This window comes from Limanda limanda, chromosome 3 (assembly GCF_963576545.1).
Source record: "Limanda limanda chromosome 3, fLimLim1.1, whole genome shotgun sequence".
Taxonomy (NCBI): domain Eukaryota; kingdom Metazoa; phylum Chordata; class Actinopteri; order Pleuronectiformes; family Pleuronectidae; genus Limanda; species Limanda limanda.
This window is the reverse complement of record NC_083638.1, coordinates 17,237,274-17,264,133: the sequence shown is the minus strand read 5'-3', so window position 1 is coordinate 17,264,133 and position 26,860 is coordinate 17,237,274. Positions and strand designations below refer to the sequence as shown.

Below are 26,860 nucleotides of genomic sequence, written 5' to 3'. Positions count from 1 at the left end.
ACATGTAAGACAAGAGTCCCGGCCTGATGACATCTACACAGAAATCATGACTTTAAATCACAGCGCCCCCTGGTGGCTACAGGAAGTGAAGCGTTTATTATCCAATTGAGTCCAAACTAGACATGTTAGACTAGAGTCCCAGCCTGATGACATCTATACAGAAATCATGACTTTAAATCACAGCGCCCCCTGGTGGCTACAGGAAGTGAAGCGTTTATTGTCCAATTGAGTTCAAACTAGACATATAAGACTAGAGTCCCAGCCTGATGACATCTACACAGAAATCATGACTTTAAATCACAGCGCCCCCTGGTGGCTACAGGAAGTGAAGCATTTATTGTCCAATTGAGTCCAAACTAGACATGTAAGACTAGAGTCCCGGCCTGATGACATCTACACAGAAATCATGACTTTAAATCACAGCGCCCCCTGGTGGCTACAGGAAGTGAAGCGTTTATTGTCCAATTGAGTCCAAACTAGACATGTAAGACTAGAGTCCCGGCCTGATGACATCTACACAGAAATCATGACTTTAAATCACAGCGCCCCCTGGTGGCTACAGGAAGTAAAGCGTTTATTGTCCATTTGAGTTCAAACTAGACATGTAAGACTAGAGTCCCAGCCTGATGACATCTACACAGAAATCATGACTTTAAATCACAGCGCCCCCTGGTGGCTACAGGAAGTGAAGCTTTTATTCTTGCCACAGAGAGGAAAACGCATCCAACGCGGAGACGTTCGCTTGGTCATCGACCGCTCTCTCCCCCGACCGCAACAGGCTTCAACGTGCAGGTGCTCGGGCCCGCAAGTGCTACAACGTAGCCCTAGTTTTAAAATGGTTCCCAAGCTGGAGGTTGGAACCATCCCGAGGGTCACCTGATAAATCCGGTCATCAGTCATTGTGATGATTGATTGGAAAATATGGAGGAAAATCTTTATCACTTTATTTATTTAGTGGTTTGTTTTCTGTGAAATTTGGAATAATTTGAACTCTTCTAACAATCTGAAAAGTTCAGAGGGGACCCTCAAGTTTTGAGTTGTATTGCATGATTTTTTTAAATGCTAAATCTTCATCTGTAAAGCAACTGAATTTATCTGTGAAAAATTAATATTTAGTGGTGTCAAAGGAATAATAATATTCCTCTCTCAGTTGTTGATGTTAACCTGAATTAAAACGTATTCCTGACTTGTAAAATTCCACATGTTCATACACATTTTGTCTCTAAACCTTCCTAAGAGTAGAGGAAATGGTCATGTAAACTTCATCTGTTGATTAATGCATGTCTTAATCAAAGAGCGGTGGTAGATTGATTGAATCTTCCAATGACAGTGAATCTGCACTCTTACATACACACATTCTATACATATGCTTGTAGCCTTGCCTCCATGGACACACACACACACACACACACACACACACACACACACACACACACACACACACACACACATACACACACAGTACACTGAAATATCATCTCATTAATGGATGGGCCGCTCTGATGAGAACTCATCTGCATATCATTTTAATCACATTACGGTGCTTTTCCAATCAGTTACTGAATTTGCATTTGGTTTAGAACCTTGCAATCATTCAGCGACCTTTCCAAAAACTGTATTATAATGTGTCGCTAATGAACATATGCTACAAATGAAGTCTGTGATTCATCTGATTGTTTTTATATGATCAGAAATTGGGACTCCAGGGAGCGAAACGTAGTCGGTCTATTTTTGAATTTGGTTCAGTATGAATTGTTCATGAAGTCAAGGTTTACTTCATATTTGTGCCAATTTTGTTTTAGACTAAATTGGAAGAAGCGCCTTCTAGAAGTGTAATTTCAGAGTTTGTGTGTTAAGTGGTTGTTGAAAATCCACTCACTGATTTTGTCACCTGCAGGCGGAGTAAAGTCAGAGGGGGAAATAATATTTTCCAAATTCAGGTGGGGAAAGAAGTATCACTTTAACATCCAGCAGAGGAGTCTGTTTTGTCAACATGACCTGTTTTCCTCCATTGGAGGGCACACTTGAATAAGCAGTGGCGGTGAAGGGAGCCACAGCCGTTTCACATACACTGTGTGTGTGTGTGTGTGTGTGTGTGTGTGTGTGTGTGTGTGTGTGTGTGTGTGTGTGTGTGTGTGTGTGTGTGTGTGTGTGTGTGTTTGTGTGTGTGTGTGTGATCCTTTTACAGTAGAGGATCCACATCCAGATCCCTTCCACAGATTTGGGGCTCACTCCCACCTGGCACTGCTCCCAGGAATGGCTTGGCATTGGCTTTAGTGTGCAGAACATTATGAGAAAAAAAAATCTATTCATTTGAATTATTATGTTTTTAATGTTATTTGACTGCTCTCTCTCTCTAATGTCTCATTAATAATGTTTGACGGCCTTTCTTCTGCCATCATGAATGTGTTTGTTTTAAATATCCCTGACACAAATGCTGCCTAATGTTTTGCACATTAGGAGCAAACGTCAGCGCAGTAATGATCTGGGGGTGGAGCCAGGATAGCGAGATCCTGTCGATACATTACAACCAACAAATCCTGCATTAGTCCCAGTGGTCAGTCATAACGTAAGATTTATTTTGACCTCTTGGCTTATTCATGTCCCATCCACTAACATGGAGGATGCTTAGTTTATAACTAATACTGCAGGCAGCCACCAGCCGGCAATCAAGATGGTTTGGCTTCACTTATGCGTAGCTGACATGCCGCCAGTCTTTTATGTCTATGGTTCTTCTATGATGCAAAATTAAAAAATACAGGAACTGAGACAACGATGAAAACTTGGGGAATTACTAGTAGAACGTTTTTTTTAAATTTAATTTAGCTTTACTTCTACCTTAGGATACATCCATTATGACACATTCTACTTAAAATAAAGTAAAAGTGATAAAATACGACATTTAATTTGAAATACCTTTTCTATGATTGTACACTCAAAGATTCTCTTAAATCTAAACCACCTGGTATCTTGAGCTGCCTCATCTCTCTCTCTCTCTCTCTCACACACACACACACACACACACACACACACACACACACACACACACACACACACACACACACACACACACACACACACACATAAACCTGCTCTCTGATCTTAAAAAGGTGCATTTTGCTTAAGCTGAGCAGTGACTGATCACTTAACTGGGGAGACAATTCATTAACCTGAATATCTGGGTGACTATTTTTGTTTAGTTTTTTAATGCCATCCTTTGTCTTTCTCCATTTGGATGCACGCTCGTCTTTCTTCTGTTCTATCCATCTTTTGCACAGCCTTCCTCTTGTTAACCTGTTCCCTGTCTCTCTCAATTTCAGTCACAAAGATCTTTATTGTCATTATACTCAGGTCCAAAACACTACTCCTTCAAGCTGGAGTTGAACCAGCAACCTTAAGATGTCAGCATTCCTATCCTATAGTCCTTTGCTCTGCCAACTGAGCTTTTGAAGGGATCTCTCCCTCATATGCTCCCGCTCACATGATTCTTTTAGACACACTCTTACTCTCTGTCTTTGTCCTGCCAGGATTTCCTCTGAATTTCGTTTGATCTCTCTCTCCCGCTCCCCTCGCCTCGCCCTGTTATAGGCTCCTCACTAACTTTAATTGAGCAGCTTAAAGATCAGTGGCGCTCACAGGTGAAACCGCAGTTCATCTTACTTTATATCCACTGTGTGTGTGTGTGTGTGAGTGTTTTAAGTTGAAGTATTTGTGATTTGTGTGTTTGTGTTCCTATACAGGCTTCCCTAATTTGTATGCACACATATGCACGGCTCTGTTTGTGTGTGAAAATGTCAGGGATCAAGAGTGGAATTCAGCATATAAAAAAGTGCTCCTTGCTAATTGTGTTGCTGTGCATGCTCCGCTCTTGCACCCGCTGTAGATTCTGGCTGTTTAGCAGCTCTTTGATCAGCAGATAGTGAGATGGGAGGGAGGCTGGTTTCACTGGCTTCCCCAGCCTGATGCACGGGTGGCTTCACTCACATCGTGCACACAGTGGGAGGCTTGACTGCTGATGTGTGTCTGTGCATATGAAAACTCTGAAAAAGGTGACGTAGAGACAGAGAATGAGGTGGTTAAAAAAAAAATGTCTTCGCAAGGGAATGTTTAGTTCAGAGGGGGGCATTTTGCCCTAAATGAAGCAGTGCAAATTGCTTTCACCGGCTGCCTGGCAGGGTCCCTTCTGATGTTTATCCTGCCTGTGTGTACTTCTGAACATTGCCTATAGCCACTGCTGCTTCACAGCTCAGATATGATCTCTCAGCTTCTTGTCAAAGATGGTTTTCCTCACCTGTCATTGAGGATTTGTGAAGCAGAAAATGCCTCTGATAAAAAAAAGAAACAGCATTTGTACTTAGCATCATCTCATTGGATTCAATGCACACACAGCAATTACGATACACTAAGCTGCATTGCCAAGAATTTTGCAATTATGAATTAGGAAGAATGAGATGAGAGGCAGGATTTTTATATTTTGTAATGATGAGTATACATATCCCTAAATCCCTTGACAACAGTAAATGTTACTATAAGTTATTCTGTTGAATTAGACCACCTTTTCAAATCAATTGTGCTGTTTTACACTTAAATTAGGTAATCCTGTTTCTGATGTACACCCCCACCCGCCCCAGACCTCTGGTCAATAACATCCCCACTGGACTATCAGGGGATTGAATTCCTAGATAACAGAGAGTCTCATCTATGGACAAATATGTTGGCATAGATTTCCCATACAATCCATTTGAAGCATGTTGTAGAGCGCCTCCCTCTCATATTAGCGGCCGTGAATCAACTTATATCGACACACATGTGCTTTGCAGCATGTGATTTGACATTGTGCTTATAAACACAGATATTAAGTCTGCGTCAGGATGGAGAGGAAACTTTGGTTAATGGTTAGATCGCACAGTGTGATCCCATAAATACATCAACAACACACTCGCATGTAGGCCACAGCAGAAACGACTCGACCTTTTCACTTAAAACCTCAACACGATAATGGGATGTTTGTCAGATCCGAACCTCTGCTTCTTTGATGTGGAGCCATGGGAAAATGAATTTGGGAAGTGCCCTCGTGGCAGAGACTCTCTTTAAAGAACGGACCTTGAAGGAGCAGCTGCTGTATCAAGGATGAATTTCCCTCTGCATCTCTACAGAGCCGTGGAGCCGTCTCTCGGTGTGAGGAGCAAAGCCTGTAAAATATCCCTATCCCTGTATCCCTCTGTGAAAAAGAGAGGGGTCAAGAGAAAGCCAGTGTAAGCTGTCATGCTGGATCTGATATGAAATACAGGCTTCTACATACATATCAAAGATAGCTCTGCATGACAAGGGATACAGCGCTCAGCATATGATTACACTATTCCTGGTATCTGCACTGAGCTGAATTCAGTAAGCCGTGTTTGATCCAGTGTCTAATTAATTCCTTAAGTTCTTGTGTTTATTGCGGGGGATGGGGGGGGGGTCGACAGGGGTTGGTGGTGGGGGTTATACTTTATGTAAGAAGAGGGGATCTGTCTTTGAAGTGTTCTGCAAATCTCCAGAGGACGACCAAGCCCGAGGCTGGACTCAGGATGTGGGGAGAGAAGCAACAACCATTTTTTTCCCCCCACTGCAGGGCCAAAACTGGGGCTTAACATGACCATGTTTGCTACTATGTATTATGATTGTATTTTATTTATTCATTTGAAACAATATGTCCCATCAGGAATATGACATCTTAAGGCGACAAAATGTCAACAAATAAAAGACGAGCGTTGTTAAGCTGGAATTCTTGGCCCTGCACTGAAACACAGGCTCCTTAGCAACACTGACAAAAGGAGAGTCTGCAATCCTCTGTGGTATTCCCATCCCTGTGCCTAACTAGCTAATGAACTATCAGCTATGTATCTTCTTTCCACCCAGGGCCCACTTGTCCTTCCCTGCAGACAGAAGCTGCATCTTGGCACGTCTTGCTGAAGGGGAATCCAAACCTCCTGGCTCCGAAGTAAAGTGCTGCATCTTTCTGAAAGTCATTTTGAGGTGAAAAACTGAATTCCGGGATGTTATTTCTGTTGTCGTACACAGTGCAGTCAATATTTTTGAACACGAAACAGCCCGATTCGCGAACTGCAAGCCAGATCGCTAAGGCTGTCATCATTTGCAACGTCGGCCAAATTATACATGTTGGGTTTCTGAACAAACTGTAGACTTTGTGAAGTAGCTACTTGGGTTGACTTTAAAGGCAAAACCTGCTGACCTTGGCATTGTGGTTATCTTGTTTGGTTGATACATATACAGCTACAGTTCAAAAATCAACATGATTATATACTGTTAATGTTAACTACTCAGCTTGTGTGCCATCCGTAGAGCTACCGAGGACAAAGGAGCCCTTGTTTCATTCTCCAGGGACACACCTTTAGATGAGTTCAACGTTGGACAAACACACGTGCAAGAACTAATGTTTGAAAAATGCAGAACAAAAGTGGAATGATTTGTCTTTAGTATCTGGGAGGTGGCTGTGGTGAGAGACTGCACTGTAAAAGGTGCACTAAAGGATGAAACGACTCTCCTATTTCCAATGACCATTTTTATAACTTGTAGGTTTTCAGTGTGCTATATGTGAGGCAACAAGTCAAAAGTAAACATGCATGATAACAACTAAAAGGTAGCAGGTATTCTGACATGTCAAAACATAAAGGCACAGGTGTGGCTGGTGAAAATAATAACTGCTCTGCTCTATTTGTTTTTACTAGTTAGCAATGCCAGTGTTAGAGCATGTGCAATACCAGGGTCATGGAACTAATTCTAGTTTGATATGGCCAAAATGTGTGACACCTCTGCCAAATTTCAAAAATGCAACAGGAAGCCTGCTTTTTTGTATTTAGTGGCCATTTTGGGCATATTCCACATTTTTACTTTGAGGTACTTGTACCAGGGCTTACATCAGATCAACTTCAAATTGAGATGAGTGTCATCACAACAATATGGAGATACAAACTAACTCAAAGATCTATTTTTCATCACACGGTGTGACTGTGGCTTGGTGTCAAAGTTTGATTACACGCCATTAAAACACGATAATGTTTAAATGGCGTTATCGTGTTGCAGAGTTGCAGAGTCCATAAAGTTGAATTCTATATGTATCCTGTCATGAACTATGTTTAACAAGTGGGAGTTTTGATCGGTAATGCTTGATGAAATTACAGAAGGGGACATCGGTACGAACTGTCTTTCATCCTCTTGGGACATCTAGATCAGTGGATCATTAGCCACTTTTCAAGGTCATCTAATGTTGTCCAGTGTTGGACAAACAGACTGTAGGACAGAGTTGTCCTGCAGCTGAAGAGATTACAAATGGATCAACATGCTTTTAATGTGCATGTAATGGTACCAATCAGTGTGAGGGGCCAGAGTTTAAGAAATGACTTAGAGACATGAAGGCCTACATGTAGTTATTGTATGTGTTGGCTCTTTCCTGCACTAAGGTATCTTGATTGATCAGCAGTATGTGCAGTGCTAAATGTATTATATACTTATCAAACCCTTTCACTTTTTAAATATTTAATTATAATGTAGATTTAATAGTTGTGCCATTTCGCCCATTGATTTAAACCCCATTGCAGATAATTGTCCAAAGGTCCAGCATTTTCTTGTATACTTTGGATAAATAAAACTGTGGTCACCCAGGTCTCAGGCTGCTTGCACTCTGGAGCAGGTTTTCTCAAAGAACCTCAATGTGTTTGGCTTTATTCATCCTCTCAGTTCCCCTCGCGACACTCAAAAGTTCTTGTGAGAAATGCAGCATCGTAGGAGGAAGAGATCAGATGACATTTAGGCTAAAACAATGTTGTAAATGATGCTGTTTTGAGTCAAACTTAAATGTCGGGGCTTAAGGACACTTATATGACACCACAGGAGCAGTATCGAGGCATTTTATGGTCTTTTTCTGACGTTTTTTTGTATACGTTTGAAGAAGTGGACACCAGTCACTTCAATTGTATTCGAATTGGCTGCAACACTGTTTACCCCACGTGTTTTGTGGACTTGAACACTTCACCCGCCCCTCCATCAGCTTGGTGGTGAGTAGATAAAGAGTGAATACAATTTTTTGGGAGAACTATCCCTTTAAGGTATATCTGTTTGGTTCTTGAACACCTCCATGCAAGGCCCTCCCCACCCTGAATGACTCTGTGAACATGGGAACACCCAGACCTTTACGTTTCCGACCTTAACACTGATTTATCCCGAACCAAAATATTATGACAGAGGTCCACAGAGATTTCATCACACAGATTGGTTTTGTCCTGAAATACATTGTGAATTGTTTTACCTTTTGAAACTATGTCCAATACATTACATGGACGATCAATTATCTATATTCCCACAGCAAATGGTCTTAATACTATTGTAAATAATAATTTGTATTTAATTTTTTATTTTTAACACATACGTAGAAAGTTCCTAAAATATGTTTTTTAGAATGCATTATGATCTTATGTTGAATTTAATATCTTTAGTTGTTTTACTTTCCACTAGTGGGTTTGCTTGATACACGAACACCTTTTATAATGTTTGGACCTAATTGTTTTATTTGGTTATGTCGATAAAATAACTAATTATGCTTCAGTAAATGTAGATTATTGTTGAAAAAGATTCATGACTCTTCTTAAAATACCTCAGCTAACCAAACTGACTGCACCGTACATGACCAGTGTTTTGGGCTCTATTTGTAGTTTTGTATGGATCGTACCATTACAACTTCAGAGAACAACTATTTTCTAAAACCCAACCATCACTTCCCGGGTTCCAGTCGCACGTTTAAAATGAGCACAACTGTATTTGTGTCACTTTGTATTCAGCACAAACACACGAGTTCACCTTTTGTCTGCCCACTCCCCACCACACGCCCCCCCTCCCCCTCCACAGTGGTCTGTCCCTGTCTGCAGCTGATCGTTCCAGAGGATTCCCCGGTGCTTCTGTCCGTCGCTGCCTCGGACGGCTCCTCCGGTGTCCCGGTGCCCGTTAGAGCTGCTCCCCTCCCCGGAGCACGGTGCCGCTCGTGTCGGCGACACGGTCCCCGTCTAGCGACAGTCTGCGGGACGACCCGGCCGGGGTTCCAGCTCCGGTCCAGCCAGAGCCAGAGGGGGACTCTACACGCTAATACGAGGCCCTCACTCCATCCCCGGATTCACCTGCTTCGCGGCGGAGCAGCCTCGCACGGAGGAGATGGGGGACACGGGGAGCGAGGGCAGCAGCAAGCCGCCGAGCAGCGTCGTGCCGCCGCGCTGCCCCTGTGGCTTCTGGGGGTAAGAAGGAACACCTCTCGCTTTGAAACCTCTCTCCCCCGGCAGCTAGCACCGTGGCTAGCCGCTAGCGTCAGCAGCTCGAACAGGGATGAGCTGCTTTTCTCGTTGCCCCCCCCTCCTCCCCATTGTTTTGTAGCATTAGCCGCTAGCTAACACCATCCGCCCTCGGTGAGCTTCTCCCCGGGGAGGCAGGGCGGGGATAAGCCCTCCAGGTGAAGTGACAGGTGGGGCAGCGCTAATACAAACCGGATTGTTAAAGCACCGAGTTCATAAAGGAAGCAGATGGCTCGGGTTCAACAGTCAGCTGGACTTGGGTGTAAACCATGTACAGTGTGTGTTGGGAAAAGACTCTGGTGTTGTTGTGCAGGTTGGATTAAAGGCCAAAACAAACACATCAGCGCAGTGTGTTTGTTAAAGGTTTCTTTAGCACATTAATCCTCATGTGTACATTGTACATGTTGGGACACTTTCATTCTCCACAGCTCGACACACTCATAACAGACCAACATATATTAGATATTTATGTCAAGTAATGGTATCTTAATGTTTATGAAATGCAAACACACCCTCAAAGCACATTTGAAGCAATAATCATTATTTAAATTGACACTTAAATAGTAATACTAGAGATATTCTTATAATATTCTTCAATTTCTGACACAGATTCCAATACCTTGGTCGATACCGAGTACTAATCCCATACTAGTGTATTTGAGAAATCCCTACTTGTATATCATACTTTGATAGATGTATGCTGCTATGGACGTGATGATTCATTGTTTATATCGTTTATTGAATACATACTTGCTGATGCCTTTCCTATAACGTTCAGCTGTATCTGAGGCAATTCCGATGCTGGTGTCGGTATCAGAACATCACTAAGTACTACAATACAATAAATTCAAATGACACTTTCAAGCTACAGGAACTTGCATTTGCTTGTATAATATTATAATAATAATTTTATTAGAACCAAGTTCTGAATAAAGGTACCACTTTATCTAGAGGTTTCTGTGTACATTGTATGTTAACACATCTTAGGGTTATTCCTTGGACTTTGCAGGCCATAGCTTTAATCGTAATCAGCTTTGTTGTAAATGAGTGTTATACTTTGGCACCTTACCAGACTGGTGAAGATCAGGTTTTTTCCCCTCATTGTTATTCATATAAAAGCTATAAGAGCTGCCTTAGTACACTAAGTACCTCATTCGCTATTTGCATATTTAAGGGGATGATCTGTTGGAGGTGACATCTTAACCACCCACTGGCTGGATAAGCACAAGAATAATGTCACACAAATATTTTACTATTAAAATGATATCTGTCTCCAGATTTCAAAACCAGAGACTTGGGCTTAGTGACATGATCTTAAGAAATCCTATCTCCTGATAGAGGTTATTTCATGTTGAGATGCATATCATTACTCTTTAATCATACCTGTTCTTGACCATGCAAATAGTGGTCCATGTCTTTGCAGTTTTAAGTTGGAATAGCAATTGTTCCCTCTTTCCAGTTTTACGATCCTTTGCCAAATAGAGTGGGGTGGGCCAAGGCCTCTTGCAACGTCTAAGTTTAGGTTTTGTTTTATGCACTTTACTCTTTTTTCATGACTTTTATCTGTAGACTCCAAGCGTACTGTTTGACAGGATTTTTGCACAGGCAGTTTTCATACCTAAACCACCTCTCCTTGTAAGCTTTGTTTGTAAAGTGTTAGGGTCCGTGGATCAAATTATAGGATAAGGGAAGTTACAAACAGTCATTAGAATGGAAAAAATGGTAGGAAACTCCACTTAGTTATTTTTTAAATGCTGCAAGTGTTTTAATATGATGGTGAGATGAAGAAGCAGATTGTGAAGAACCGCTTACTCAGCTGACATCTTCCGGCTTGCTACCGTTTCAGAAATACTTTCACACTTTTCAGTGTTTCCCATGTGTTGACTTATTTGTGTTGGTCCACCACAGTATCAACATTGACCACCAAATGTCCTGTTTTCTAGTATTTCAAAGGGGTAACATTTAATTTTTTTCTTTGTAGAGCTCTGTAAATTCGTTGATTTGCTCATCTCCTTTCCCACATTTTGTCTCTCTCACTCTCACACACATTTTTCATGTGATTAACATTAACCATCACAACTTAATACTTAACGTTAACCTCACTTATCCATAATCCTTAAGTCTTAACACTTAAGACACACTTTGAACCAATATTCGTCCTCGCAACTACAGAAAGACATGTCCACAAACCCTCATTAGCAACAGATCTGTCTGTCAAAGTCGGAATGGCTAAAAACAACACGACATTTAGTCTTTGCAAACACCATTGATGTAGCCTACGTGTTGATTTGCATATGAGGCGGGGGAGTGAGTGATGACAAGTGGTCACTCGAGATGAATTCTCATATCAGGTGTGAACTGATGTACTCATCGCTGTCGACTCGTGATTGTATCGTCCGACAAGGATGTTAATGCCATGTCTGAACAGGGCCTAATTGATCCAAGTGGTCTCTCAACCCTGTCAATTGCCTAATTAGGTGGAGAAGACTGTATTTATTTGCAGAAAGGATGAAGCTAATATACATGTGGCTCATCACAGATGTGTTGAACGTGTTGTGTTTGAACGTTGCATCACTTGCCCCTGCAGGTGTGGATTGTTTGCGTTGGTCTCAGATAATTGTGTGCATGTGTCGGTGCAAATCCTCGTCAAGGCCGACACATGCAGCTTAACTGCATGGGACGTGTCGCACACACAGCAAGTTGAGCAGTCCTGTGTCTCTGTCATGTCCAAACACACACAACGTCACAGTTCGCTGCCACCGTGGTAAGCTGCTGTGCTTTGATACTATGCCTTTAACATTCAATTTACTCAAGTGTGACTCTATCTTCAGTCATATTTACAATGTCAGATAGGCAAGTATGATTTCCTGTTCTGCTACATGTGGCAGCTTAATATACTGTCTTGTGGTGTACAAAACATAAATGAAAATCTGTTTAGAAAGAGATTATATGTTAAATAATCAGATAAGAGGGACTGTTTGCAGCTAATCTGATGACTTTAAAATCCTGAGGTAAAGGTGATATAAATCCAATTTTCCAGAGAGTAGTCTTGTTCAGTGATTTACAATGTAACGTTGCTGGGCAAAGCATTATACATTCAAAGAAATTAAAGGTACCGTTACCATAGTATTTATACAACATAAAATCTGAACTAGCTGACACACTACCTCATTGTGTATATGTATATATATGTTGGAGTGTATATAAAATTTAATTATATCGTTAGTTAAATGGGTTCCTGTGCAACAATAAATGGGCTTTAGATATTTCCTAAAATTCAAACCTTCCTCCTGTAATGATTTTGTTTCAGCATAAAAGCTGTGTAACACTGAAAAGTAATGAAGATCGCTGTTTCAAACAGAGAATTGCTGGATTCTTAAAGTAATTGCATTATCCATTAGTGTCATATTTAGCCCTATGTATAATAATTTCTTGTATAGAGGTATCGATTGCATGACTAGCAGAGGCGGATTGCAGAAGTAATAATATGCTGTTGGCTCATAATAATTGCAATTCCAGACTTTAGACCTTTAAGAGTACACTTTTAATGCCACTGTAGTGACAGATTGCCCTTTTCACTGTGCAGAAGACACAACGGAGGATTCATGGGCAGTTTCCACACTCGACTGTTAATACCACCAACATAATCCTGGCTAATGTACATCTACATAAATTGTAATGTTAATGCTTTCAAATTGGTGGAACATTTTTCAGAACGTCAGGGTTTTAGTCAGTGTTTCCACCTTCTACATTGTAAACATTTTTTAGTTTTCAGTCAGCTGTAATAGTAAACTGAATATCCCTGAAGTTTGGGCTATTGTGACAAAACAAGATGTTTTTATATATAAATTAATTTAATCCTTTTGCTTTCTAAGTGGTACACATTGGAGCACATTTTTCAAGGAAAATTGTCGCATTGTCCTTCATATTGTCTGAAGTAGGGCTGCAAATCATGACCATTTTCATTATCTTATTTTTTATCAATATTATTTGATTAATCAGGATATAATCTGATTAATGGCATGGTCTTTAAAAGGTCAGCAAATTAGGAAAAACGCATATTATATATATACTGTAAAACAGAGTCCTTGTGATTTGTGATTCCCTAAATGCTGCACTGACAAAAATAAATTAGTTGAACCAACTTAATAAATATTACCACAATTAATCAAGTTAAAAAATTACTACACAAATTGATTATGTTCAAATTAGATAAAATTTGACCAAAACTTAATGTGAATGTAGAACTGCAGAGTTATAATCTCTTCTCCCCCATAACACAGCCATTCTGTCACTTTCCTCCAACCCTTATTGATAAGCCCTCATCAAAAAAGTCTGCCTGTGAAAACTTTATTAACAGACTTGCATCTGTATTTCTGAAGTTGTTTTTTATTTAACCGATTATGTCAGTATAGTGTTTCATAGCACTTAATTCCCTCAAAACATTTATCACCCATCCAAGGCTCTGCTCCCTTGTGTCAGTCAAACTGAATTACTGAGGCGACGCAGCCTGTCTTCCTGTCTGTTCCAATCAGGCGTTCTCATTAGTAACAGCAGTGGGCCAAGTATGAAACAGATTGATTGTTGAGCACTCTGTTTAAACTTCACTCTGCTTAGCAGGCATGTAGGTGTTTCTATTCTGCATGTTTCCTCTCACTCTTTTTATTTCCCCAATTAATGTGCAATTTGTAAGGTTGACAACAGGATATGACTTGTTTATCCAGTGCAGGCTTCCTTCCTGCCTGGTGTCTTGATGATGACATTTTTCCTCTATGCCTCAATTCTTGCTTTCCCCTTTCTCTTTTCTACCTAATACCGCACACCGGGCGACTGACAGACAGCCCTCAGGATGACTGCGGCTGACCCTACATTTAGAAATGAGGACAAAGGTGTGCAACGAAGCGCCCAAAATAAATAGAATGTGACTGATAGCAGTGACCGTCACGGTCAACGCGCAGCCAGTCAAGACGAGGGCTGAAGAGGAAATGAGAGGAGCCCTCTCGGAGGAAAGCCAGAGCCATCTGCTGTGAAAGAGTTGTGCCACTGAAATCAGCGAGGCTTTAGTGATCTTTATTTGCAATTAGAATCAATGTTAGAATCAGCGTTTGTTTGTGAGGGATTCCGACACCTGATCCAATTGAGCTTGGACCTAAAAGTGTGATACAATACAATAAGTAAAATACAATTCATGACATATCTTTGTCAAAAGTTTGCAAAATAATGAATAAAATATAATTTTTGGACAAAATAATTGTTTTGTATCTACATCATATTTCATTCATACTGTGAGACCAAGCTGCTTCTTGTTTTTGAGTTCCTATTTAGTATTACTGCAATGGTTGCAAGACAGAATATAACTTAAGTCAAATTTCAGCTGACATGGTCTCGCCTCCTACTTACCCCTCAACGGCCTAATAGCAGGCAGCTCTGCATTCAGTGAATTATGTATAACTCCAGTCTGGATCACACTCCTTGTCTTGAATTTTTATTTACCAGGACCCCATATGAGAAATTAAGTTTCAGTCTGGGACTTATGGTTTTGGAAACCAGTAAAATGCACTTATATCTTTTCCATCCCATTCTGCAGTTTCCTAGAACTCTCTCACACAAGTGTACGACTTCTGTTTTTGATTAACACATGTGTTTTGCCTTTCTGCTCTTTTCATTAGGTCGGGCAAAACCATGAAGCTTTGCTCAAAATGTTTTTCAGGTAAGTTATTTTTCTGCTGTGTATTTGTTTGTTCAATGCTGATAGAGATATAATATAGGTTAATACAAATGTAAAAAAATGTATATGTAAGTTATATAACTAAGATGTCGTCATCAAATCCTTATAAAAGAGAAATGTAATTGAGGCTGCATATTTTACATTCCAACTATGAACGTTATTATGAATACAGACAAAACACAAATACAACCAAATATATATTCAACTGGAATTAAGAAATTAGACATTACTTTTATGCACATCTTTTCTGCATTGTTCATTCTGTAAAATAAAAGATGCATATCAGCAAACATTAACGCAGATACTGATATGTCTCTGAGAGGCTAATATATTATTGGCCAAATGATGTATCAGGCTCTTTTCCTTAGAAACTTTCATGTGTTGGACTTTTGCATATCTTTTTTTATCAGATTATTTTGTACCTTGTGCTTCATTTCATCCTTTAATACAATCGGTGTTAGAGGTTATAGTAGAAAATGATGTCCATTCACATAAATTTAGAACAGTGCTCACATTGTGCCACTGCTTCTGTTTGAAGTTGATCAACATCCTTTGATGCAGCAGAGTTCTCTCAATGCCACACTTGTTTTGCCCACTGTCCTACTGAACAGCCACTCCATACACCAACTGATAGATGCTTTCAAAGATGTGCGCACAAATGTCTCACCATCTGCCCTTCTTTTGTAGACATTCAGAAGGAGCAGCCAGACAATGACTGTGCCCCAAAGGCCTCCTCAAGCTCCAGCAGCAGCAGCAGCCAAGCAGACGTCTTCTGTAATGAAACAAACAGCAGCATTAGTCAGTCACTGATGTCGATGCCGAACTTGTCAGAGGAGCCGTCCCCAGGAGAGACGGGAGTGACATCTCTACCTGCTCAGGACGGTAAGAGAGCAGTTAATTAAGTAGTGAGAAATGAATCTTATCAGGTTTGCTTTTCAGCTCAGGTGGACCAAGTCCTCTTTATTATTTCAGATGTGTCAGAGTTCATTGATAAGTCTTTTCCTCCTTTTTCTTTGAACCTAGATAGGAGAGCATTTCTAATCAAACACGCCTGTGCAGAATGTGAATGTAGTGTAACATGCTCAGAACCAGAGTACTCTATCCTTTTGACTGCTAGTTTCTGCAGTGCCCCTGTCCTGGCTATATTTGTCCTCATGGCACAGATAGTGAAAATGATAGGAAAGGGTATCTATTCACAAGTGAAGGTTTTAAGAGGACACCTACAAGTGCCAGGGCATCTGTCATCACTATACGGTGACAAGGTTATTTGTGGCGGCCGATGCAGGACAGGACAATAAAGTGGCCACCAAATGGATGTGTGGAGCTTGTGAAAATGTTTGGGTTTTTTTCTGTTAAAGCTGGAGTTTAAGTTTTGTAGTAATATACAGAGGTTGTTGATTATTTTAGATTTAGAAGCAGATCATCTTATAAAGCAAACTCAAAGCTATGGTTCAGGTTTGGTCAAACCATCTTCCCCCTTGACTAATAAAATCAGAAAGAAATGAATAACAGCTTATTTCATAAGGAAAATATTTAATATCACTACTCGTGATAATATATTAATTACCAGAGTTGCAGAATTGCAGTATTTAATATCTCTGCCGAGGAGGTTACGTTTTCACTCCGTCTGTTTATTTGTTCGTAAGCAAGATTACATTAAAAAAACTTTCAAGAAACTTGGGCTGAGAAAGAATCAATCCAATTTGGGTCTGTATCTGAATTAGGATCCAAGATTTTTTGAAGTTTTTAACATTCTCATTGATTTCTCAGAGAAGCATTCATGGATCTTCATGAAAAAATCCGTCCTGTTTCAGGGACTGATATTTAAGCGAGTTTTTGCGGGAGTTTCCCTGTCACTGATATCTGTCGCTGTGGGGGAGGAAAAAAAGGCTCAGAGTATAATAAAGGATTCCACACGCCCCAGTCTCGGTCTTTTTATGTTGCTTCCATGTGGAAAACGGTACCAGAGTATCCAGGCAACCATCAGAAAACTCTTCTGCATTTTGTGTCCTCAAGCTGTTGCAATTATAAACTGTGTGACTTTAAGGATAACCTTTATTATGAAGCTGTTTATAACACGTGACCTTATCTGTCGATCACAAGCGTTCACAGCTTGGCTTCCATATTGTGATAACACGTGATTGTTTATATGTAGGTCCAGGCTCTTTATGACTTTCTATAAAACTTGCATATTATTGTTATTTATTGGTGTTTTCTAAGTCAATATCATGGTGCATTTAATTTAGTTTGACACTTTTATGAGAGAGATTTCAATAAAGTTTAAAAGGAAAAAACTAACATCCTTATGACCTCTATTTCCTTTTTTCTTTCTCATTTTCTCTCTCTTTGCCTCTCTTTTGCTCACTTTATCTCTCTCTCTCTCTCAGAAGTATCCAGCACAGACACAGTCTTTGGGTCACTCTCCACCCCCACAAAACGCTCCTTTGAGTCAGGTATGCCTAAGTGTGATGTCCTTTTTTTTGTTTTACATTGTGTGACCCAGACAATGAAATGATTCAAAATGGCCAGGTTAACTGTTCTTTCAGGGGAAACAGCAGTGGGAAGGATGTGGGGGGCACAATAGATCATGGCTGCAAAGGCAATAAAGCTGTTATGAGTAGTATCACAGAACAATAAGCGTGACATATAATAAAGATTATAAATTGTCAAGTTCGGGTTCAGCATCATCACCAGCATTGATCAGAGCAATCTAAACGAGTTAGATTGCAAAAAGAAACCTGCTGACTCTCTTCGAGTGTATATTTCTCCTTATGGTGTTTTCACCTTATTAGCTGACACGATGTGCTGCTGCCTTCACACACATGAACACCCGCACATGACTAAGGACAACTGCAGAGTCGGCGATGTGAGGAAGCATGAACACGTTGATCCCTTGCCTGATGCCGCGGGATCATGTGAGCACCATACCATAACATTTGTGCACACACAGCATCATTTCAATCCTATGCTGTAGCTGAATTGATGTTTCACTTTTTTGTACGTCTTTCTATATATGTTTCTAAAGGCTGCATATTTTTTGATGTTTTAAGAAAAAAACAAGAACTGCCAGTTGTTGACTTACAGTTAAATTAGATTTCCCAGCCTGTGTAAATTGGCAGCAGAGATTTACCTTTTTCTCCAAAACATGCACTTGGACATGTACAGAGACACATCCTCACACACACAGAGGGATCGATGGTGAAGGCTAGGAGGATCTGGCTGCCTCAGCCTGGCCTAGTTCTCAGAGATTTATTGAGCACTGATCTGCATTCCGCCGGGCTGGGGGGAAAAGTCTGCAGGATTGATGAAAAAAGCTGAGTTGAAATTCCAGCCGACCATTGGAAATTTGCTACAAGCTCTTCCTGTCTCAGGTGCTGGGTTGAATTTTATCTAATGCAGCAGAACCATTAATCTCCAAAGCACCTCTTTATTTAACACAAAGGTGTTTTTGTCCCTGCGTGCCATCATCTGTTCTCTTGCAGTTTCAGAGCTCACTAAATCAGAGATAATGTCCTCTATATTAAATTAAATGTTATGGAGCCTATTATTGGAGAATTGTTTTCCTCTTGAAATTCTAGTCAAAGCTCCAGTCGGAGATGAATAATCTCTAGATTCACGTGGTTATGGGAATGATAAAAGCTGGAGCAGGCAAGTCCATTGCCAAACTAATTATAAAAAAACATTTCTAGCAGGTCGATTAACCTTCACATGCTTTTGTATTTTTTAGAAACATAAAACTGATTTTTCATCTTCTGAAAGTCATTTAACCGGGCTCCTGACTTTTAGTTGCACTACAGTACCATGATCATCGTGGCTTTATCTTTTTTTTTTTTTGGGGCAATAAAAAATGTGAGCAATGTAAAATTTAAAGGTAAAAAATATGTTGTGATAGTGTAAGTAATGTTAGTAATAGCTTTTTCTCTCTTAATTGTTTTTGTATGTGCTTATATTGGTCTGCAGCCTCTGAGTCAGAAAGCGATGCTTCACCTGAGAAGCGAGCCAGGGTGGGTGTGGTGCCAGAGAGTGAGGAGTCGTTATCATCGTCGTCATCTTTGTCTGCGTCCTCATCCTCGGCTCGCGGTGGCTCCAAACAGCGGAGCCGAAAACGTTGCCACCGCTGCCAAACCAAACTGGAGCTGGTTCAGCAAGAGCTGGGTTCCTGTCGCTGTGGTACGATGACACAACTCTGTAAACATGAACATGCATTCAAACACACAGTGTGAACAATGAAGAGACATATGCTGATGCCTCACACGTCATGGCTTGCACATGAATTAGTGACAGCCATTATTCACGACCTTGTTTTTGTACGTTGCATGTGCACAGGGCAATAAATGACTTTTGCAGTGATGATAGTTAACTTGGTCATAGGTTTATGAAGGCAAATGCATCTAACGCCTGCACGTGCGTTTGCGGTGTTGACAGAAATGTCGATGGACATAGTGCCTCTGCTAGCCTAGGGGGGACATTACAGAAAGCCTGAATTGTTCACATTGCACATAAAACATAAGCCAATTACCACAAACACTAATGCAGTTTAAACCAATACTTGGTTTGCTAATCAACTTGTTTGCATACAAATTGAAGTACTTAAAAAGTCACAGCTCTTCACTGCTTAAAGACCATCTGCTTAAACCCACACACTAATTTCTAAATTGGAAATTGACTTTCCTTTTTTTCCCACCAGGCACAGCTTAATGCACGGGCCATCCATCCTTAATAGTTCAGCGGTTGCGATGAAAACATGCTTTTCACAGACTGAAGGGGAAATGGTGGCAATTACAGTGATTTCTGACTACTGCAGTAATTGCAGATTACTGTGCTAATGGTTGTGCCGAGTGTAAGCCAAGAAGGTCTGATAATGAGTGGATAGCACAAACACTTTTCAGACTGTAAATGGGTAGGAAACGACAGCTCCACCGCAGTATCTGATCTTATGCTGTCACACTCAGTCGACTGCTGCTGTTGCACAGTGACTGTGATATTCATCTTACGAGAAGTGAGTGTCACACACACAAACACACTAAAAGCACTGCAACATAAAAAGATGATTAAGTCAAACAAGCTCTCCTCTAACATGGAGACCCAACTTTCATTGTCTTTTTCTATGAAAGCAATAGTCCTAAAATGTCTGATTTGAAAACACCTACATTATCTTTTCCTTAGTTAAAGGAATAGTTCTCCCAAAAAATTATAATTCGCTCATTATCTACTCACCCCTATGCCGATGGCGGGATGGGGGAAGTGTTTGAGTCCACAAAACACTTCTGGAGTTTCAGGGGTAAACGTAGTAGTAGCTGAATCCAATCCAATACTTTAAGCAGTAAACTATTTGACATTTGTTTGAAACATTAACTTCTATGTTATGAATTTGTTCTGTTCTAAATGTGGACTTAAACTAGGCGTGGTATTCTGGATTTCCTGTATTTTAATATTCTTTCAGTCACTCTGTACATTCTAGTCACATAATGGCTGCAATCCATTTTCTTTTGCCAGCAGGCTGCAAGTTGTGCAGCAGCAGGGATGATGAAAACCACTTATAAAGTCAGTCTATTAATCAATGTTCCCACTCCAGTAACTGGTTATGTTTCAAGTATTTCTGTACAATATATGTATGTCCATTTTTTATCCCCTCGACATTAGTGCAGGGTGATCAATATTGCCGTCCATCCGTCTGCTAAAATTTCGTTTAGGCAGCAGAACTTGCAAAAAATTTGAATTTTTCATTAACCTTTGCAGTTATGAATCATGCTGTGAAATGGGAAGTTGTGCTGTTTGATATTTTGGGTTTCAGAAAATGTTTTGACTTTTCTTTGATAGTTTGATTCGGAGAATTGATTGTTTCTGTAGGAAAACTCAAAAACTGTGTAGGATTTCTTTTTGGAAAGAAATTGTGACTTGAGATAGACAGGCTGTTCTTTTCAGAAGAGAACAGCTGTTAGCATTGTGCTGCTCCAGGTGTGAGCTGCTATGTCATCAAACTGGTCGAGTTTTTTTTGGCTTAATTGCTCATTGTTACCTGCAAAGTGCTTTCATGCTTTAAGGGTTTTACCTATTTTATTAAGGGAAAATCCTCTGTTTAGAGTTCAGAACCAAATAATGCGGATAACTTTAGTTCAGCTTGCTCTCACTTTTGTGAAATAGCTTTTCTTCATTTTCACCTTCAGGAAAAATACATATTTTAAACAGCTTTAATAGAACTCAATAAAAACTTATTTAATTTATAAAATTTGACTTACAAAGACAGGCTTCATTGTACAACCCTAAAGCCCATTGTCACTCTCTAAATTTCACTCCAGGTCATTGATATTCAAAAACTGAACTCATTTCACTGTAAAGTTACAAAACGTTGGCAGGCGCCTGGTGTAAAAACGAACCTAACTTTGAATGGAGTGTCATGAACCACTTCTAAATGTAGGGCTTGTTATCAGTGGGACTTGTTAAATATAGGACAAATGGTGGAATGGAAATGTGTTGTACTGTTAAATTATTTGACAAATTAATGTCTGGAGGGAATATCAGTTGCAGTAAGCAACGACTACACCCATCCCTTTTTAATACACTCAAACGTTACACAACTTTCTCCCTTACGCTCCCATTGTGTGAACTGTAATCACTTATAATTGCATAGCAACCAGCTGTCAAACTGGGCATTTCAGCGCTGCTCATCTAGCGCCAGCAGTGTTATTATGTGTATTAATGAATGAATTTAAAACCATGAGCGCTAACGAGCTTCTCTGAGCTTAACGAGCCTCCTGCAGCGGCAGGCCTTCTGTTGAGAGCGCCACAGAAGAGATGGAGTCAGTGAGAGAAATGAGGGGTGTCTGCCTTTGTTCAGAGAAGTCAAAAGAGGAGGCGATGAGCTTGTCTTCTCTGGTAACTAGGGGTGTGAATTGGCAAAAATGTGACGATTCAATAGTATTGCGATATTTGGGCCACGATTCAAGAGTATTGCGATTCTGCGATATATTGCGATACTGCAAGTATTGCGATTCGATTCTGCAATATATTGCGATTCGATTCTGCAATATATTGCGATTCATGTCCCCCATATTATTCAAAGGAATTACAAAAAATGAGGAAAATAAGACTGCTCAACTCACTTCAAATGTCACATTTAATTCTGTGAACAATATTGTCTTCTACACATTAACTGAAGAGCAAAAACTAAGAAAGGGTAGTGCAAAAACTTTGTCCTTGAACATTCAGGACACCGGACCTTTGTAATTATTTTCTGAATAGGAGACCTCTCACATGAACACAGAGCTCAATCATATAAATAAGAGTAACCTAGAGCTTCAATCAAAATGAGACCTGCAAGGTCATGACCCAAAATGTTAAATTCATTTGGGAATATTACATACATTTTTGTTCAGAAAAAGGAGTTGGTCAACATGCTCAGATGTTAAAGTGCTCCTCTGGGCCGTTTCTATATCTCCTGCAGTGGAGAACATCCTTTCCGCATACACACTAGGTATCTTTTAAACTCTGAAACTCTCCTCGTCATGCTTTGCCAGCCAGGGGCTGTTACATATATAATTGTAAATAAATATATATTTTTTTAAATATTGCAATACTTTGTGCTACAGTATCAATATAATCGCGGGTGCAAAATATCGCGATACTGAACAGAATCGATTTTTGTCCCCACCACTACTGGTAACTAAACACTCCTGCAAAGGCCGTGAATATCATCTGCTCTCTGTCGTCTCGGAACTCTTGAATCTAAGATGCTTGACCCTGTCACACTGAACATAGCCCTGCTCACTACTTTCAAATGCTAGACTTATTCACATTGGCTAGTTCCTTCACATTAACCTGGTATCATTTAAGTCAGTCCCTGCAGTGTATGCAGCTCATTTGAATCGTATGCCTCACTTACCTATGTGCAGGCACACTGACTAGGGAGTTTATTAAATACTCAAGCAGGCCCGTCATCCATGATGGGTTCTGTTGGGCGCCCCCTTCAGGCCGGCTAAGCTCAGAGCTGTGCCAGCTTTCAGGATGTGGTCTGGGTTCAGTTCAGAGGTGATGGGAAAGTGACCCTGTGCACAGTGAAGTAGTGAAAGGAGTCACCGGGTTACTGTCTTGAGCTGCTGTGCTCCTTGGGTGTCTCAGGTGTGTGCCGCTGCCCAGTTTAAGGAGTTGCCCACTAACCAGTCTTTGTCTACCGCCTTGTTTTACACCCAGCAGCGAAAATACAGGAATCAACAAATGGGTCATAAAAAACCTTTCGTCTTGCAAGCTATTTCAACGTACAGTAAATATTGCAAATATGGCGCTTATCTTGTGTAGAACATGTCATTTTTAAATACAAATTGGTGTGTAAAGATATTAAATAAAGCCTCATATCAGCTGACTGATAAATCGATCAAGCTCTAGTTTATTTACAGTATATCTTGTGCTATTCTGATCTGTTTGTGATTCAACTTGTTAAAAGTTCCATTAAACTGCAGTAGTAGTAATATTCGTTACTTGTCCAACTGACTGCTCTTTCTCTCTTGCATCCACACCCCTCTCCCCCCCTCCAGGTAACGTCTTCTGTATGCTCCACCGGCTCCCGGAGCAACACGATTGTCTGTTCGACCATCTGGGCCGCGGTCGTCAGGAGGCTGTCTTGAAGATGGTCAAGCTCGACCGCAAGGTGGGCCGCTCATGCCAGCGCATCGGGGAGGAATGCTCCTGAAGAATCTCAGCGAACAGACAGTATCTTGGCACTAACAGGGATTTGATTTTTCGTTTTTTGGCTCTTATTTTTCAAGATTTCTGCAGGTTTTTTGGATACAAACCTCCACTTGTTTCTTTAAATGATGCTCCTTTCTTTTACATCCCCCTGTTTCCCCATATCTGGGTCGTTTCCAGCTTCTGTTTGCTTGATCGTATCCCTGCTGCTAAGACGCCTTTTGGAAAATACTCACACCCAGGAATAAAAGAACAGTAAAAAGAGTTAAGGAAATATCCTCTCCACATTTTTTGCAAGCTCCTGACTTCACAAGTGTGAGTGGAGCAAGAACGAATTACCGGATGAAGCGAGGAATTACAAACGTTTGTCCTGGAGGCCAGTTTAAGACTGTACTCTTTACCTCAAAAATGAAAAAGAAAAACCCCCAACAACAAAGAATGACGAGGATTGAGGAGTAAGGGATGGTCTCCCTTTGTGAACACTTTTGCTTTGGTGCTGTTAATGGACTGTTCTTTACCTCAAAGTCAGACAGAGCTGCTTTCTACTCTGCGCCAAGCATGGACTTTGTGAAGCAAACCAAGATAGCCAGCCTCAGTTTAAGTCAGTGTCTTACCCCCTGGCCATCCTCCACCTTTAATCCTTAACCTTTAGAAACACAAACACCTGGTAATCATCCACCTCAGGATATCAGAGCCCATTGTTTGCCCTTCCTCCCAACAACTCTTTCTCACCTTCAAACCTTTGTCTTCAGATCGTTGTGAAATTGTTTTTTTTCACGTTGTAAACAATGAAATCCAACTCAAACACACACACACACACTGATAGTGGGAACCGCGAGCTACTCGTCCTTGGATTGCACACAGATCTGTCTTCAACGTTGGGGTGGGATTGATCCAAGACTTAATTTGTCGAGGATTTTCTCTGTCTTCCTTTTTTCGTCTCAACCTTTATCTTCGTTATCCTCCACGTGAAGACATTTTCTCTTCTCAGCCATCGTCTTTATTTCAGCAACATGTGGATTACGTGTGCTGGATGTGTGCAAACATCAGGAAGAAGAACATTTACAGGACGTGGCGGACATTAAAGTGTGCTTGTATGGTTTAAGACTGGACCTGGAACGTCTGCATTGTACACATCCTCACATCACCTTAAGTTGTTTTTTGTGCTTAGCTGTTGTTCTCTTTGAGCACAAACAGGCAAAGTGAAAGGCTGCAGCAGAGTTTGGACTGAAGCAGAAATTGGCAGAGCATCACTCAGAGATGCCTGTTGGACTTTGTTGCTGTTCAGGTTTCCTCTTAACTTCTTAGCCCTTCATTTCACTTATCGACATTGTTTAAGGTCATTTCTCCAATAGCTTTGAAGCAGGACTTAATATTATTTTGGTTTCATTCTTCTTACTTGTACTTAAATGCTCCTATTTTCCCTCCCTCTGCCCCATGCTTTAATTTCCTGCTGGTATGATGAACCCACATCCTCCTCCTGCCTTTGACTTTCCTTTTCTCATCTTCCTCTTTATTGATTGCTCCGCTTTCCCCCTTTTCCCTCCTCCTTTTCTCCTCACTGCCTCTCCACTACTGTCTTTCTTGTTTTGCTGAAAATGACGAAAGAGGGATGGGGTGAGCGAGTTGAAATCAGCAAATAATTCCTGTCTCAATGTGTTCCTGGTGGAAAAGAACGAGCAGAAAGTGCATAATGAAAAAAATATTCTGTATCTTATGGAAAACCTTATTTAACCTTTTTTTGCATTGCAGATTTAGTTACACTTTAGTGTAGAGCTGCCTTTGTTTTGGTTGTAATGTCATATGATGGGAAGATGAACGTGGAAAATTCTGAATTTGTGTTTCCATTGCATTACCCTCTGCTTCCCCTTTCCAAGTTTTTCTTTTACTGAGAAAGAATAAATTGGATTAGACAAAGTGTGGACATCTCTGGTGTACTTATTGACAAGACAGATGGGAAGATTAAGAATGTTTGTGAGACTTTAGCCGACTTACCATGTCCCCCCCCCCCCACACACACACACTCTTGTCTGATTTTCCCATTGCACTCGGTAAGGGAAATGCGGCAGTAGAGTGAACATCTGTCCATATTTTGCACCGTGATTGTTTTTTAACGAATGCACATATGTAGTTTGTGGTTCCTGCAACATGTCTCTGGGTCTTGGCCATGTCCCAACATCCTGCCAGTTTTTTTTTTTACAGTGATGTAAACGTCTGTTTACTGCTCACAGTGGGCTGCTTTAAAGCCACTCTCATTTACTTAACAAATCTGTTTGAGCGTGTCTGTGCTTGTGTGTGCGTGTGTGTGCTCCCTAATGGAGAAATCTAACTAAAGAGGCTTCTGACGGCAGCAATGATTCTTGTGGGACGGCTGCACTAATTAACGTTGGGGACAAAAAGAAAACGCGCTATATGTAGTGGGGATCAAAAGACATCTTCAAGTGTTTGAGCCTGGCCGGCCGCCAGCCTGAGCGTAGTCCCTCTCCCTCCTTCTCTTTCAAATGGAGCCAGAACTACACAATTTAGCGCCTTAATGTGAATTAGTCGTAATAGGGGCTTCTCCTCTCAAGGTGGTTGGAAGTTTGAGAAGCTGGGCTGAGCCACACACAGCTTTTAGAATATCTTTAAACTTGACCTGTGTGTCCCCGTGTAGTTCTCATTTAAAAAAAGCAGCAAGACATTTTCTATCCTGTCGGTTTCTCTACTTCAGTGCTAAGCCACACATGGGGTCACCTGACTTGTGCAGAACGACGTTTTTAAAACTGATACATTTTAGTTTTTATCGAAAAAACTACTTGAAATATATATCTTTTTGATCCACTTCCCCTTTTGTTTTATTTTTAAAAGGTATGCTGTATGTTGACATGTCATGTAATGACTGCAAATGCTGAACTTCTGACATTTGGATTTAAATTTGGAAATTATAGGTTTTTCTCTCCAATGCAGACCTCTATTTATTTCTAATGAGGAGTGCACATCTCCCTGCTTTTGATTGGTTTGGAATACACTGAGGGGCTTTTCTAATCTTTTAAGTCCCCCTCAGGCTTTTTCAGAGCCCTCTCTTTGTTTTGGATTTCAGCGTCTGTATTCTCCTTTGTGCTCCATGTTGTCT

At 40.7% G+C, this 26,860-nt stretch overlaps 1 protein-coding gene across 3 annotated transcripts; it reads left to right on the top strand.

The window, feature by feature from the left end:
• Positions 1 to 8,928: 8,928 nt before the first annotated feature.
• On the top strand, positions 8,929 to 25,666 carry LOC132998536 (AN1-type zinc finger protein 3-like). 3 transcript variants are annotated; one of them, XM_061068227.1, is made up of 7 exons: positions 8,929 to 9,284; positions 15,008 to 15,048; positions 15,754 to 15,948; positions 17,457 to 17,519; positions 17,859 to 17,981; positions 19,027 to 19,236; positions 23,598 to 25,666. In XM_061068227.1, the coding sequence occupies exons 1-7, from the start codon at positions 9,205 to 9,207 to the stop codon at positions 23,750 to 23,752; spliced, it is 867 nt and encodes a 288-aa protein (XP_060924210.1). In that variant the 5' UTR covers positions 8,929 to 9,204; the 3' UTR covers positions 23,753 to 25,666. The 3 variants fall into 3 exon arrangements, with proteins under 3 accessions (XP_060924210.1, XP_060924209.1, XP_060924211.1); XM_061068226.1 differs by having other exon boundaries at positions 17,454 to 17,519; XM_061068228.1 differs by lacking the exon at positions 17,859 to 17,981 and having other exon boundaries at positions 17,454 to 17,519.
• The last annotated feature ends 1,194 nt before the right edge of the window (positions 25,667 to 26,860 follow it).